A 17,342-nucleotide genomic window follows, 5' to 3' on the forward strand; every position below is an offset into this window, starting at 1 on the left:
GTCCACTGCTGTAACCCTAGTGCCTAAAACAGTTCTTGATATGTAATACTAACAAATATTTATAGTATGATTGAATGAATGAATGACTGTAAATACCAGGTACTAACTAGCTGTGTTAGTACCAGCTTGAATAAGTCATTTAACCTTTCCATTTTCTTACGTGTAAAATGGGAGTTGTGTGCTGTTGTATTACATCTGCTCTGCATCTTTCCTCAGCCATCTCCCAGGAATTACAGAAGTACCGCAGGGATTCTGCTTTCAGAACACTAATTTTTTTGATGCTTTTCTGTTATGATGGCCAAGTATATTCCAGAAAACCTAAACATATTTGAGAAGTCCAGTGTATAATATGTGCAGGAGATTAGTTTCTTCTGCTCTTTGAAAAATCATTCTTCTACAGGTCTCTTCGGTGTACCTTTGTTTCTTTAAATTGTGGACTGGACTTTGCCTCCTATAGAAGAAAATTTTCTGTTTCTTCTATCAGATGACTCCGGCCGCTGGGGCAGAGGTGGTTTATTCACAGCTCTGGAAAAAAGATCTGCTGAGCCAAGAAAAATATATGAGCTGGCTGGGAAAATGAAAGGTAAGAAGCAAAGCAGAGAGAAGGGCTAGGGATGGGAGAAGAGGGGAGAGGACGCTTAGGACAAGTATTAGGTGCGTTAAAAAGCACTAGTGAGGAGCGGGACGAGCCAGTTGGGGCCGCATTCTGTCATCAGTCAGCTGGTTGATATGTGACTTTGAGGCAATCCCTTCCCCTCCCTATGTCTGTTTTCTTATTTGTAATTTGTGAATAATACTTATTCCACCCACCACATGGGACTATAATGAGGATAATGAATGAATGTGCAAGTACTTTGATAAATGTCAATCCCCGCAAGCATGTTAAAGTGTTGGCTTGAAGATCATTTCATTGTTTACCCAATTGACTCCATCTTCTTGAGGGAATATCTCCTGAAAATGTCAGACTGCTGTGGGAGAGAACTGAGACATACCACTGAAGTGCTAACAAGACCTGGGTGCTGAAGGGAAGGAGGTTGTATTATGAAGTAACACTCCCTGGAGGCAGAAGTAGAGCTGTGCGGGGCAGGGGAGCTTGGAAGCTGAACACTCTTCCGCCTTGGCATAGGGAGGGGCCAGGGCACCTCCTGTTATGTGTGGAGATCACAAAGTGGCAAGAGGAGTAAGTGATTATTGTGATTAGCCTCTCAAGTTCCGTAGGAAATAAAGGATCTCGTCCAGTGGAGGAGGGCTCTTCACATTTCTTAGAGATTGTTTTTTTCCTAATTCTTCTGCTCACTTCTCCAGGGTAGAAGGGGATGTAAGGACGTAGCATGAATCCTCTTCCTACTAAAACAGATTACATATTACAGGGCTTAATATGTGTGAAATAATTAACCCAGATCTAGATATTGATTGGGCAGCTGGAAAAGGAGAGAATTCAGGAGGAGGTCAGAGTTAGAGATGCCGGCTGAGAAGTTCCCATTTGAGTGAGGAATGGGAGGGCAGAGAATAGAGCATGGAAAACACCTCCACTTAGGAGCAGAGGCAAGAAGGGGAGAAAGAAGGAATTGTCAGAAAAATAAGAGAACCTTGAGAATGGAGTGTTTTGAGGTACAAGGGAAGAGAGATGTCAAGAAGTGGTCTGTAGTGTCAGACACTGAAGTGAGGATGAGCATTGGGAAAAGGCCATTGGATTTGCCCCAAGGGCAGTCACATGACCTTGGAGCACTTGGAGAGAGTGTGAAAAGTAAAACCTGGTTGCACAGAGTTAAGGCGTAAGTGGTCAGTAAGGAAACAGAGATGGGGGTGTGCACTGTTTTCTGAAGAAGGACTGAAATAAGGTAGAGCAGGGTAGATGAAAAGTGGGCTTGAGTTATCAGGGAGGCCTTCATGGAAAGTGGTGAAAGTTCTCTTAGGCCTAGAAGGGTAGGTTGGGTTGAATTTAAATAGGTGGAGAGAAAGGGCAGGAGAGTCCATAACCATGTCTCATTCTTTTTGGTATCCCTGTAACTCCACCGTTCCCAGTATGGGGTATTGAATGATCCCTGCAGCTACACAGTGAATGTTTTTGGGGAATGTTGTATAGGTCAGACAGGCTGGAATAGAGGGTTTAGGCTGAGGAATAGAGGAGAGTTAGATTTCAAAGAAGAGAGATTTGGGCCACATTATAGAAGACCGTACATGACTTGTCCAGGGAGAGGCCATTCTAGGCAGTACCTTATCCAATGGCTAGTGGCTAGATATGGGAGATTTGAGTAGAAGAATGGCATAGCAGAGCAAATATTTTAGAATGACCTGAACAATTGGGGTATGCAGGATGGATTGAGAGGACAAAAGGTTCAAACTGGAGTAGGCCAAAAAAAAAAAAATTGGAGTATGCAAAGCCATAGAATTAAATTAGCTCATTTCTCTAGAGAATTTGGTTTGATTTGGGTGAGGTAGGAAAATATACAAATACAAATATGTAAGTATGGTAGAATACAATATTTGAATAGTTTAAGACAAACGTAAGACTCTTCTGAAGGAATTTTACGTTCATAGTGCCCCACCCCCTCCCAGCCTGGATGCCTCTGGGTTTTGCATTCACTCTCCAGTGCCTACAGGAGTACTTTGTAGGCAGCGTTTGAGAGGCACTGAATTAGATCATAAAAATTCAGGCGTGAAGGGGGTGACATGGTTGCATAAGACATTCCTTCTTTAATCTCCCTTTTTAACTGACAGTTTAGACATCTAAACATGAACAAAGGTGCTTTGGTGGGTCTTTTGGGAGACCCAAGAGAAGACTCACCCACCACTGCAACTGGTAAGAGACAGACCCACCTCTGTATAGGCAAGGAACCAATGGAGCCAGCAAAACTGCCTAGACCCCTCTCACTGCTGTAGGGCAAAAATCAGGTGAGTGCTGCCTTGGGCAGTTACTCACACACAGAACTTGCAGAAGTCCAGCCTTCCTGAAGGGAGACTCTGGCACACCGTTGGAGAAAAAGAAAAATACGAGTTTGCTTGCAGCTGAGGTGGTAAGAGATTTTTCTGGCAGAGGCACCCAGCTACCCTCACCAGGTGGAACACAGCTGGAAAAACCTGTTTCTCTCCGCCAGCATCTGGAGTACTAAGGTGGGAGCTCCACGACTGTGGGAAGGAAGGATATTGGGAAAGAGTCAGATAAGAATTTCAAATGGTGTCAAAGACGTGCTCAGTAGGAAGTTCACTCAAGGACCCCTGGGGGGTACCATGCTGGGGATCTCCCTACCAGGTGTGTGGGCACTCCCAATGCACCAAGTGTTAAACCCACACCTCCCCCCAACTCTGCTGCTGGCTCCCTGTGCTTGCTCCGCAGTGTGTCCATGAGAGCGAGCTCTGCTAGACCAGGAGCCCACTCAAAACAGGTCCTGTTGATGGGCAGGGAAGAAACCGCAAACTTGGTTTCCACCTTCTGGGGAAAAAAGGTGTGCAGCCAACCTGGTGAATTGTAAGAATCAGAGAAGACACAAAAGCTTAAAAATTTGGCCACAAGACAGAGCAAGAAGAGTGGAGCACAAACACATAGGAAAAACCGAGATAATATCAAAACCATAGAACATAATACCCCATCTGCTGACGGTAATGAGCACAGAGTTTAGGACGTATCCACTACTTCAGATTCAAAAGCACCAGCATGTACCAGGAATATGGAAAATCAAGGAAATATGGCATCACAAAAAGAAAATGACAGTTCTCTAGCAACTGTGCTCAGAGGCACAGAATATTATGATCTGACTGACAAAGAATTCAGAATAGCAGTTATAAAGAAACTCAATGAATTTTACAAGAAGACTCAGGCAACTCAGTAAAATCAGGAATAAAATATGTTAACATAATGACGTCTTTTCAAAGAGATTGAAATTTTAAAAAACAAAACAAATCGTAGAGCTGAAGAAGTCAGTGGATGAGATGAAGAATGCAATAGAGAGCAGCTATAGCAGGGGAGACCATATGGAAGAAAGAATAAGTGACTTCGGGAGATAGGAATTTTGAAATAACACAGAAGAGATGAAAGAACAGAAATTTTAAAAGAGCAAAGCAAGCTTATGTGAGTTATGAGATTGAAACAAGAAAACACAAATATCAGAAAAATTGGGCTTCTAGAAGGAGAAGGGGACAAAGAGTTTAAGAAATAATAGCTGAGAACTTTCCAAACCCAGGGAAAGTCTTGGACATACATGTCCATGAAGCTAATAGATCACCCTATAATCTCAAGGCAAAAAGACGTTCTCCAAGACACATTATAATGAAACTGTCAAAAATCAATGATAAAGGATCTTAAAAGCAGCCAGGGAAAACAAGAATGCAACCTACAAAGGAACCCCTATTAGGCTATCAGCAGATTTCCCAGCAGAAACTCTACAGGTCGTGAGAGTGGAATGACATATTCAAAGTGTTGAAAGATCAAAATTTCCAGCCGAGAATACTTTACCAGCAAAGTTATCTATTGGGTATGAAGGAGAGATAAAGGCTTTCCTAGGCAAACAAAAGCTGAGGGAATTCACCACCACTAGACCTGCCTTGCAAGAAATGCTGAAAGGAGTTCTTCAAGCCAAAATGAAAAGACACTAATCAGTGACATGAACACATACGAAAGTACACAACACACTGGTAAAGGTAAAATATATAGAGTCAGATTTAGAAAACGAACTCACTGTTAGGATGGTGTGTTAACCACTCAACTGTAATGTAAAGGTTAAAGGAAAAGAGTAGTAAAAATAACTATAGCTACTATAAATTGCTAATGAATAATATAAAAAGAGGTAAATTGTTACATGTATAATATAAAAGGGAGGAGTAAAAGGGTGGAGCTTTTATAGGCAATTGAACACTGTTCTGTCTATAAGATGTTTCATGTAAGCGCCATAGTAACCACAAAGCAAAAACCCAGAGCAGATCCACAAAAGACAGAGAAAGGGGAACCAGAGTATACCACAAAAATAACCAATTTACAAAGGTAGGCAGAAAACAGAGGGAAAGAGAAACAATGGAAATACAAAACCACTGGAAAGCACAAGATGACATTAGTAAGTCCTTACGTATAATTACTTTAAATGTAAATGGATTGGGGACTTCCCTGGTGGCACAGTGGTTAAGAATCCGCCTGCCAATTCAGGGGACACGGGTTCGAGCCCTGGTCTGGGAAGATCCCACATGCTGCAGAGCAACTAAGCCCCTGTGCCACAACTACTGAGCCTGCGTACCTAGAGCCTGTGCTTCACAATAAGAGAAGCCACCGCAATGAGAAGCCCATGCACCACAGTGAAGAGTAGCCCCCACTAGCCACAACTAGAGAAAGCCCATGTGCAGCAATGAAGACCCAGCACAGCCAAAAATAAATAAATAAAATGTAAATGGATTGAATTCATCAATCAAAAGGCACAGAGTGGCTAGATGGATAAAAATAACAAGACCCAACTATATACCGCCTATAAGAGACCCACTTGGGCCTTAAAGACACATGTAGACTCAAAGTGAAGAGATGGAAAAATATATTCCATGCAAGTGGAAACTAAAAGAAAGTGGAAGTAGCTATATTTATATCATACGAAATAGACTCTAAGCCAAAAATGGTAATAAGAAACAAAAGGGTCATTATATAATGATACAGGGATCAATTCATCAAGAAGATATAACAGTTGTAAACATATATGCACATAACATCTGTGTACCTAAATACATTAAGCAAATATTAATAGATACGAAGGGAGAAATAGACTACAATACAATAATAATAGGGGACTTCAATACTCCACTGTCAGTGATACGTAAATCATCCAGACAAAATCAACAAGGAAATGATGGGCTTGAACCAAACATTTGACCCAGTGGACCTAACAGGCATCTATAGAACATTCCATCCAACAGCAGCAGAATACACGTTCTTAAGTGCACGTGGAACATTTTCAAGGAGACATCGTATGATAGAGCAAAAAACAAGTCTTAGCAAAATAAGACAATTGAAATCATACCAAGTATCTTTTGTGTTCACAGTGGTATGAAACTAGAAATAAAATGAGGAAAGCTGGAAAATCTGCAAGTGTGTGCAAACTAAACAACGCACTCCTGAACAACCAATGGGTCAAAGAAAAAACCAACAGGAAAATCAAAGAGTATTTCAAAAAAGTGAAAATAGAAATGCAACATGCCAAAACCTATGGGGCGCTGCAAAAACAGTTCTGAGAGGGAAGCTTATAGTAATAAATGCAAATGTTAAGAAATTAGAAAGATCACAAATAGTCAACCTAACTTTACCCTTCAAGGAATTAGAAAAGAGGAGTAAATTAAGCCCAAAGTTAGCAGAATAAAGGACATAAAATTCAGAGCAGAAATAAATGAAATAGAGACCAGAAAAACAAAAGGTCAATGAAACTAAGAGCTAGTTTTTCAAAAAGATAAACAAAATTGATCAACCTTTAGCAAGACTAAGAAAAAGAGGAAAGACTCAAATAAAACCAGAAAAGAAATTATAACTGACCCTACAGAAATACATAGAATCATAAGAGACTACCATGAATAATTGTACACCAACAAATTAGATAACCTAGAAGAAATGGATAAGTTCATAGAATCTACAACCTACCAAGACTGAGCCAGTAAGAACTAGAAAGTCTGAGCAAATCAATGATGAGTAAAGAGATTGACTCAGTAATTAGAAACCTCCCAACACAGGAAACTCCAGGACCAGATGGCTTCACTGGCAAATTCTACCAAACATTCAAAGGAGAATTAACATCAGTCCTTCTCAAACTCTTCCAGAAAATTGAAGAGGAGGGAACACTTCCAAACTCATTCTGTGAGGCCAGTATTACCAATATCAAAGCCAGATAAGGACACTACAAGAAAACAACACTATAGACCAATATCTCTGGTAAACATTGATGCAAAAATTCTCAGGGAAATATTAGCAAACCTAATTCAGGAACTCATTAAAAGGATTACATTCCATGACCTAGTAGGAATTTTCCCTGGGATGTAGGGATGGTTCACATACACAAATCAATAAATGTTATACACCATGTTTACAGAATGAAAGATAAAAGTGATCATCTCAATAGATGCAGAGAAATCATTTGAGAAAATACAACATCCTTTCGATAACATACCCTCTGCAGATTGGGTATAGAAGGAACATACTTCAGTATAATATAAAAGGCCGTATACAGCAAACCCACAGCTAACATTACATTCCACAAGAATTGAAAGCTTTTCCTCTAATATCAGGAACAAGACAGGGTGCCACTCTTACCCATACCTGAGTGGATTTGGAAAAGGCAAGACATAAGGAGGATTCAGAGTGGTCCTTCCTCAGGGATCTCATTCTGTAGTGAACTTTGTGTTCTTTCTGTTGCTCCCTTTTGTTTTACCTCAGATTTGAGTTTGGGAGGTGTCCTTTTATTTCCTATTGATGATAAAGAGTCAAGAAGCAAAGGGCAAGATTTGGTAAGTAAACAACCACATCAGTTTATCAGAGCTGAACTTTGACTCCCATCACCTCCCCTTGAAAGTACTCCTGCTCCCACCCAGCTAATGATCATTCCTCCTAGTTGGCCTTGATTGTGGCCCAGCACCGTGATCGTGCCAATGTCCTGTCTGGCATTAAGATGGCAGCCCTAGACGAGGGCCTGAAGAAGATATTTTTAGCAGCAAAGAAAAAGAAAGGTAAGCTCTTCCACTTGTGCTCAGGGATAGATGAATTTCTGCTCCCAAGCATATGATGTGATTTTTAAAGGGAGGTAAGAAATGTCAAGACCCCATTCAGCATACATGGTAAAGGTAAGCCCCAGTATGAGAGATCACAGAAGTAACAACCTCCGCATCTTGTATTTGCAAAGCACTTTTCCTTTCTACAGCACTTTTGTATCCATTATCTCTGTGGACCGCCTGCATCCACTTGGGTATTTGTATTATTTTACAGATGAGGAAGTAAAGGACCAGAGATGAAGTAAACTGGTCATAATGCAGTTGTGAAACGCCTCTTGGAGAGTCCCAGTCCGCATTAGCAGACAGTTCTCTGCCAAAAACCCGAGTTCAGTTTTGTTTCTAAGCCCAGTGTGCTGTCTCACAGTTTCTTGAACTGATTGACTTTTTAAAAATAAATTTATTTTATTATTTTTGGCTGCATTGGGTTTTCATTGCTGTGCACGGGCTTTCTCTAGTTGCAGCGAGTGGGGGCTACGCCGTCGTTGCGGTGCACGGGCGTCTCATTGCAGCGGCTTCTCTTGTTGCGGAGCACAGGCTCTAGGCGCGGGGGCTCAGTAGTTGTGGCTCGAGGGCTCTAGAACGCAGCCTCAGTAGTTGTGGCACACAGGCTTAGTTGCTCCGCACCATGTGGGATCTTCCCAAACCAGGTATCAAACCCACGTCCCCTGCACTGGCAGGCGGATTCTTAACCACTGCGCCACCAGGGAAGTCCCCTTGACTTGTTAAAGAATCTTTCCTTATTTTAATTACATCTTGATCATTGATCGTATTTTATTTCTATAGTACCTACTTATTTCCAGAGCCTGTAGGTCCTTGTGTTCAATAGAATTAATTTAATTTTCCCCTATTACAACCCCTCCCCAGAATATTTTTGACATTATAATCATATGCTTTGAGTGGGACACACCAAGATTATATACATTTTGTTCATTGGAAACCACAAAGTGACTCAGAATATGTTATTTTTTTTTTTTTTTTTTTTTTTTTTTTTTTTTTTTTTGCGGTACGCGGGCCTCTCACTGCTGTGGCCTCTCCCGTTGCGGAGCACAGGCTCCGGACGCGCAGGCTCAGTGGCCATGGCTCACGGGCCCAGCCGCTCCGCGGCACGTGGGATCTTCCCGGACCGGGGCACGAACCCGTGTCCCCTGCATCGGCAGGCGGACTCTCAACCACTGCGCCACCAGGGAAGCCCAGAATATGTTATTATCTCCTATGTATATTTTATACACATTAATCAATTTGATGAATGAAGACATCATGATTCTTTTTTTTTTTTTAACAGCAAGTGTCCATCTTCCACGCATTGGACATGCCACGGAAGGTTTTAACTGGTATGGTACTGAGCGACTTATTCGGAAACACTTGGCCTCAAGAGGCATCCCAACTTACATGTATCCTTTTGTTATCCTGATGGTGTGCACTTCCAGCTCAGAAGGGGAAAATGTCTTGCATTTTTCTGGTATCATTATTTAATCCAAGGCCAAGTCTTCTTCTGCCATGTTTTTCAGTCTTCCCCTCTTCAATGAGAAAAAACTAAGGAGCATTTTCTAACTTGTATATATCCAAGGAGGTAAATATACCCAAGCGTTTCTGGGTGCCAACAGCTAAATTAAAAGATATATGAAGAGGGGAATTAATTGAAGAATTGCCATTTGCTAACATACTGAATCTTTTTCACATCAGTTCTCTGTAGATCCTTCAGGCCCATAGACCAAGGCCTGATTCTAAGAACTTCACTCTGTTCACTAAAATAAACAAACAAGCAAACAAACAAGTGAACTGTTTTATTTCTGAACCCATTCAGTGTATTCTTAAGGAGCAGGGTGAAATTCATTTTGACCATGAGGATATAATGTAGATTTGCTGGACTAGTATTTTCTTCTAATGACCTGCTTGCTGTATAAGTTAGCATTGTTTGAACTGTACTGAGTCCAGAATTACTAGAAGAAGCTGAATTGGCCCCCAAGTGCTATAATTATACAGAAATTTCATCTTTTTACTTAGATACTTACTGAAATGAATTCACTCAGTGGTGGTTTATTTAAACCAATGTAAAAACTTAGAGAAGTTATGTTTTATACACTTGCACAATTCAAGCAGTATCAAAAGAGTTTTAGTATATCAGATAATAATTCTACAGTAATAAGTACGAACAATATTGGAAAGATTTATGATACGGTAAAAAGAAACTAAGGCGTGCTACTTCTGGAGTGGTTATTTCAATAATTACTAAAGAACTAGTAGTTTTAGTAAAGTTGATTTTAAAAAGTTTTAAAGTTTTTTAAAGTGATGAAATATATATTCCTTGACTGTCCTTATCAGCTACTACTTTCCTAGAAGCAAGGCTGCCATCCTTCATCCACAGGCCTCATCTTCCTCCTTAGGACAGCCGGTGCCTTAACAATCGGCTCAGCATCAGATCCAGCCTTCAGCAACCAGCTAAGATGTTTGCTCAAAGCTACTGTAATAGAATATTTCAAAAAGGAATCAGGATCTGGTGGGCCTCTGAGGTACTCTGTTTTCTGAATTCGAATTTTGTTCTCTTGGATGTGGTACTGATGTGGTGCGTGTAATACAGGGATGCACGAGATATTTGGGAAAATCCTTTGGCAGCTTGCCAGGGCCCCAGTTTGCACAGCTATTTGCATAATAATAAATACATTTTCTATCTCTAATGGTTTCTTTGCTTTCTTTCCCCTCAGTCTAGTTTTCGTCCCCTCCATCAGACTGATTTCTTTATAGTGAGAAAGGTGAGTGGATTAAGGAGAAAGGAAAGGTAATAGGAGAACAGGGTGGCTCTAGGGGAAGGAAGCACCTTCAGCCAGTTCGTGCTTTGGAAAGATAGGTCTCCGAGGGGAAAGGCTGAGAAATGAGATTCCTGATCCAGACGTGTGGAGCCCCTCCTGCCCTTCTCTCCATCCTGCTCAGCATTCAGAGCTAGAAGAACACATGTTGGCCCAGAGGCCTGTCAAATGTGACTTCAGAGAAACCAGAAGATCACTCCCCCTCCCACCGAATCAGTTCAGCTTCAAGAAATAAGGGAATTGTGGAAATGGCACAAAGCTGACAGGGAATGTCAGACTGGGGAGGGCAGGGGGCAGAGAACCACAGGAGAAGGAGTCTTAGGAGGAGACACCCGTGTAAGCTATGGCTTTTCACACTTGGTACATGAAGTCTCAGTCTTGGCTGACTATCCTCAGCCAGCCTGATTTCTGCTGCTTTGAGGCTGTAAGTCTCAGAGCTGGGACCATGACCTTCTAAGGAGAGTAGTGCTGTTGGCACCTGGCTTGTACTGTTCTATTTGACTCCCTCTGGGCGCCTTCACCCTTCAACAATTTAGCATCTGTTTTGAAGACCTATTAGACCCTAAATTCATGATTCCTTAATTTGTTTTTCCTAAAATTTCCTTTTTACTTTCATTTTTATTGCCTCCTATCTATTACTCTTAACCACCAGCGTTTGACACATGGGTGATTATAATAACTTTAACCTCTTGTCTGGCATCTTAAGTCTTAGAAGCAGAATTGGAACTCCGAAAAGGGAGAATGTAGAGAAATCTAAGCCAATGCATAAGTAAGCTGCCGGCCCTTCAAAAGCAGCCAGAGTCCAAACAGGCGAGGTATAAGCAGATGCAAGGAAAACTTGATTGCCCACAAGCTGTCTACCCTTCTGAAAAGCTGTACTTCTTTGGATATCAGAGTGCATAGGGCTAGCTGTAGATGTTTCTGAACATCTGAGAGGGGCATCAGAAGGGGTAACTCACCCCCAGAGGGAGCATAACTGACATTTTTAGGGGCACAGGTATTTTTTTGAAAAGAAAGGGGCTCCTTTTCACCCTATTCTGTCCCACTTGCTCCAACCATATGGGCCTTTTCTCTGGATGAAGGCCCTAGGCCATGACTGTCTGCCCCCTGGTAAACTGGGCAAAACAACACAGAAAGAGATCAGAAAACTCATGTAGCACTTTCTCCCTTAAACATGAGGTCACCTGTTAGTGGCAGCCCCCTGCTTTCCTTTCTGACCTCTCCTAGCTCATCAGTCAAAAATGCTGCCCTGCTTTATCTCCGTATGTCTTTCCTGTCTCATAACCCCTTCACTCTTCCCATCAAAGGGTGTCACTGTCTGAGAAGGAAGAATGAGAGAAGCTACCTACTTTGTTTATCCCAAGGGTTCTGTCCCCTTTCTTCCACAGCATCTTTGATGCCATCTGGCCCTCCCCTCTGAGGAGACCAAGATAGGGCCAAGAGGACAATATAAGATTTTGTTCACGGATGAGCTTTTGTGAAGTTTGTACCATAAACATCAATTTTAAAAAGCCCTGCTTATTGAGACAGTGAGGAACTTAAACTTGAAATTTTCATTATGTACAATCTTACATATTTTCTTGACTTTTAATAAACTTTCCTTCACTTTGTAACATGCCTGTTGTTTAATTTTTTGTCCCATCAATCTAAACTACATTCTAAGTTAATTAATCCTCTTCAAGTATAGCTTGAATCACCCATTTTAGAGCCCTGAACCATCTCTAGGCCAATGTGTTTTCTTTTGCTGTCTGCTAAGTGAAGAATAAACTCACTCGAGCATTACTTGTCTTCCACCATAATTTAACCTAATTTCCCAAAGACATCCTACAGTTTCTTGCTTGAGGCTTTGCTCATTCTGGTCCCTCCCTGGACACCCTGCACCCTCTAAATCCCCTCCCGTATCTCCAACCCACTATTGTCCCCTATCAAATCTGATTCTTTAAGAATCCAGAAAAATCTAACCTCTCTGTGGTTGAACTACAAATGATAATTGGGTTTATGGCACTTAATTTGTTGACATATTATACTCATTGGTATATTTATTTAATTACTGCCTAAATACTAAGGCCTTTGAGAAAGGTGATTTCTCATTTATTTTCCCTATCACACAAATCAATTAATAGGTACTCAAATACTGAATTTAAAATGGTATGTGGATAACTGGCTAGCAAGTTGGGAAAAGTATTAGACTTCCTTAATATATCGTAAATGCCAGATGGCATAAGTACTTAAACGTAAAACTTGAGAATATACAAACTTGTCATTTTTATGGTGTCTTGACTAGCAACTGGCCTTTGAAGCTTCTCCCAACTTCTCACTCAAATACCAGTGGCATTAAGGTGAAGACTCACAACCACACTGAAAATAAGACAACCAACCAACTAAATGCCAGAACATGAGAGGAAATGACACTAGTTACAAGGCAAAGTTGAACTGAGATTTCATTTTAGGAAGCAAAGATTGCTTAAAAACCTAGGACCTTCACCAGCCAGAAAATGAACAACAATCCTTCTATCCTTTTCTTCTCTTATGTTAACAAAAAGGTCAACTGCCCCCTTCCCCCATGTCTGCTGTGAACTCTGTCCCCTCTAGCCTTCTCAAGAATGTTATTCTACCAATTACTTTCTCTTATATATTCAGTTTGTTCTTTAAATTAGAGTCTTTCCATTGACTTATAAACAAGGTCAAGTCACTCATTAAAAAGAACTCCCTAGGGACTTCCCTAGTGGTCCAGTGGTTAAGAATCCGTTTTGCAATGCAGGGAACGCTGGTTCAATCCCTGGTCGGGGAACTAAGACCCCACATGCCACAGGGCAACTAAGCTCACAGGCCACAACAACTGATCCCACGCGCTCTGGAGCCCGCGCACCACAGCTAGAGAGAAGTCTGCACGCCACAGCTAGAGAGAAGCCCGCACACCGCAACAAAAGATCCCATGTGCCACAACTCAGACCTGACGCAGCCAAAAATTTTTTTACATAATAAAAAAAAATTTTTTTTAAAGAACTCCCTAAATCCTCATTCCCTCCCCCGTCACAGCCCAACCTCCAAAGAGTTGTCCCATCTACACTGCTTTTGTTTCTTCACCTCCCACTGACTCTAACCCACACCATTCTGACTTTCTGCACTTTCACTCCACCAAGAGAGTCTGTGTTAAGAATACCAATGACCTCCAAGTCGCTAAATCCAAAGAACATTTTTCAGTTCTCATCTTGACCTCTGAGTAGAGTTCAACACTGTCCACTGCTTCCCTCTTTTTGAAACACTACTGCCTTGGCTTCTGCGACAAGATACTCTTCTGTGACACAATAATCCAGGAACTTATCTTTTATCATCTTTGCACAGTTTTCTCCCATGGTCTCCTTTTTACCTAGTGTATTAGTTTGTTAAGGCTGCCATTACAAAATACCACAGACTGGGTGACAACAATAAATGTATTTTCTCACAGTTCAGGAAGCTTGAAGTCCAAAATCAAGATGTCAGAAGGGTTGGCTTTTTCTGAGACCCCTCCCCTTGGCTTGCAGATGGCCACCCTCTTGTTGTATCCTCACAAGTTGTTTCCTCTGTGCGTGCATACCCCGGTATCTGTATTTCCAAATTTCCTCTTACAAGGACACCAGTCAGATTGAATTAGGCCCCATCCTAATGGCCTGACTTTAACTTAATGCCTCTCTAAAGGCACGATCTACAAATATAGTCACATTCAGAGGTACTGGGGATTAAGGCTTCAACACATGAATTTTGGAAGACACAATTCAGCCCCAAACACCCAGCCATTAAATGTTAGAGTTCCTCACCATAAAAGACACTGAATTGTGAAAACAATCCTGAAGAAAAAGAACAAAGCAGGAGGCATAACCCTCCAAGACTTCAAACTATACTACAAACTGACAGTAATCAAAACAGTATGGTTTGGGCACAGAAACAGACATATGGATGAATGGAACAGCATAGAGAGCCCAGAAATAAACCCACACACCTATGGACAATTAATCTTTGACAAAGGAGGCAAGAATATACAATGGCAAAAAGACAGTCTCTTCAGCAAGTAGTGTTGGGAAAGTTGGACAGCCACATGTAAATCAATGAAGTTAGAACACTCCCTCTCACCATACACAAAAATAAACTCAAAATGACTTAAAGACATAACTGTAAGACATGACATCATAAAACTCCTAGAAGAACATAGGCAAAACATTCTCTGACGTAAATTGTATCAATATTTTCTTAGCTCAGTCTCCCAAGGCAATAGAAATAAAAACAAAAATAAACAAATGGGGGCTTCCCTGGTGGCGCAGTGGTTGGGAGTCCGCCTGCCGATGCAAGGGACACGGGTTCGTGCCCCGGTCTGGGAAGATCCCACATGCCGCGGAGCAGCTAGGCCCGTGAGCCATGGCCGCTGAGCCTGCGCATCCGGAGCCTGTGCTCCGCAACAGAAGAGGCCACAACAGTGAGAGGCCCGTGTACCGCAAAATAAATAAATAAATAAATAAATAAAAATAAGCAAATGGGACCTAATCAAACTTACAAGCCTTTGCACATCAAAGGAAACCACAATCAAAACAAAAGGCAAACTACAGAATGGGAGAAAATATTCGCAAATGATGCAACCAACAAGGGCTTAATCTCCAAAATATACAGTTTATACAACTCAACAACAATAAAAACAAAAAACCCAATCGAAAAATGGGCAGAAGACCTAAAAAGACATTTCTCCAAAGAAGAAATACAGATGGCCAATAGACACATGAAAAGATGCTCAACATCACTAATTAGCAGAGAAATACAAATCAAAACTAAAATGAGGTACCACCTCACACTGGTCAGAATGACCATTATTAAAAAGTCTACAAATAACAAATGCCGGAGAAGGTGTGGAGAAAAGGGAACCCTCCTACACTTTTGGTGGGAATGAAAACTGGTGCAGCCACTATGGAAAACAGTATGGAGGTTCCTCAGAAAACTAAAAATAGAAATTACCATATGATCCAGCAATCCAACTCCTAGGCATATACCCAGACAAAACTATAATTTAAAAAGACACATGCACCACTATGTTCATAGGAGCACTATTCACAATAACCAAGACATGGAAACAACCTAAATGTCCATCAACAGATGAATGGATAAAGAAGATGTGGCACATATATACAATGGAATATTACTCAGCCATAAAAAGAAACGAAATTGAGCTATTTGTAATGAGGTGGATAGACCTAGAGTCTGTCATGCAGAGTGAAGTAAGTCAGAAAGAGAAAAATACCGTATGCTAACACATATATTTGGAATTTAAGAAAACAAAAATGTCATGAAGAACCTAGGGGTAAGATAGGAATAAAGACACAGACCTACTGGAGAACGGACTTGAGGATATGGGGAGGGGGAAGGGTGAGCTGTGACAAAGCGAGAGAGAGGCATGGACATATATACACTACCAAACGTAAGGTAGATAGCTAGTGGGAAGCAGCCGCATAGCACAGGGAGATCAGCTCGGTGCTTTGTGACTGCCTGGAGGGGTGGGATAGGGAGGGTGGGAGGGAGGGAGACGCAAGAGGGAAGAGATATGGGAACATATGTATATGTACAACTGATTCACTTTGTTATAAAGCAGAAACTAACACACCATTGTAAAGCAATTATACCCCAATAAAGATGTTTTAAAAAATAGTAGATTAATATCTTCAAATTGCTGAAACTTCGTTTCAGCGAAGTAAATAATAACCTAGAATTATTTACTTGGTTAAAATATCATTTAAGAATTAAAGCAAAATAGATATTTTCAGGCAAATGAATATTGCAACACCAGGCCCAAAATACTTTACAGAAAAGTTCTACTAAATAACCCAGAAGGTCATTCCCTTTTTGTATATACTTCCTTTTGTATAGAAGATAGATAAAGAGGTGGTATCCCTGATTCATTTCATGTGGCCAGTATAATCTTAATAAAACAAAGCCAATAAAAGCAAGGAAAATGATAGGCTATTCTTACTTATGAACATAAGTACAAAAATTCTAAATAACATAAAAACAAATCAAATCTAGCAACGTGTATGAACTAATTTGGTTAAACTGACTTTGTATTTAACAGATTAGTATTAAAAATCTATTCTCATAACTTAGCAAGTAAAAGAACTTAAGACTTACCTGCCAACTGAGTGCATTGTCCTACATATTTTAAAATGATTTTTTCCTCAACCTTTTACAATTATCTTGTCCAAATGTAATTTGACATCAATTTTTTGGTGACTCATCTTTAGTAAATCTTTCCAAAGACACCAAATTTTTCTACACATTTTATCAGTTTATCTGACATTTCTGGCATATAACAGGTGGGAGCAAAGGTGCTGATTCTCAGCTAATATTCAAGGTACAAGAGCACTACTGGTTAACACTGAAAAACTTCCACACCAGTTAGTAAAGAGAAACTCTCTACTTATTTAGATTATAAGTTGGAAAGGGACATCAGCATGTGGCAGCATAAGATATTCCTCCTTTTTAATCCCCCTCATTAATCAACAAATTGTACATCCATAATGAACAAGGTCGCCTCTATGAGGGTTTCCAGATCTTGTACCTTTCCCCAAGGGATCCAAGGAGAATCCTGCCCACCAGTTCAGCCAGTAGCAGACAGACATACCTCCATACAAACTGTGGAACCAGCAGAGCCAGTGAGACTTCCTGGATGCCTCTTGCTACTGTTGAGCAAGAATTAGGTGAGTGCTGAAGTGGCCATGAGAGAGAACTTGCAGAGTCCAGCCCTCCTGAAAGGAAAATATAATACACCACTGGAGGAAAAGGAATAAAATACAATTG

General features: G+C 40.9%; 1 protein-coding gene across 7 annotated transcripts in view; it reads left to right on the plus strand.

The window, feature by feature from the left end:
* The window catches only part of CHD1L (chromodomain helicase DNA binding protein 1 like), a 51,371-nt gene extending 40,971 nt beyond the window's left edge, over nt 1-10,400 (plus strand). For 4 of the 7 annotated variants that reach the window (XR_004346208.1, XM_032608411.1, XM_032608454.1 and 1 more), the window contains 5 exons: nt 485-583; nt 7,394-7,464; nt 7,569-7,683; nt 9,008-9,116; nt 10,048-10,400. Coding sequence is in view for 5 of the 7 variants with exons in the window: in XM_032608411.1 (XP_032464302.1) it covers nt 485-583; nt 7,394-7,464; nt 7,569-7,683; nt 9,008-9,116; nt 10,048-10,126 (473 nt within the window). In the remaining 2 variants the exon portion in view is untranslated. Of the gene's footprint in view, nt 1-484; nt 584-7,393; nt 7,465-7,568; nt 7,684-7,939; nt 8,200-9,007; nt 9,117-10,047 lie in introns of those variants that run through there. The other 3 variants (XM_032608432.1, XM_032608421.1, XR_004346210.1) reach the window with 3 other exon arrangements.
* Nucleotides 10,401-17,342: the final 6,942 nt, after the last annotated feature.

This window comes from Phocoena sinus, chromosome 1 (genome assembly GCF_008692025.1).
Source record: "Phocoena sinus isolate mPhoSin1 chromosome 1, mPhoSin1.pri, whole genome shotgun sequence".
NCBI classification, from domain to species: Eukaryota; Metazoa; Chordata; class Mammalia; order Artiodactyla; family Phocoenidae; genus Phocoena; species Phocoena sinus.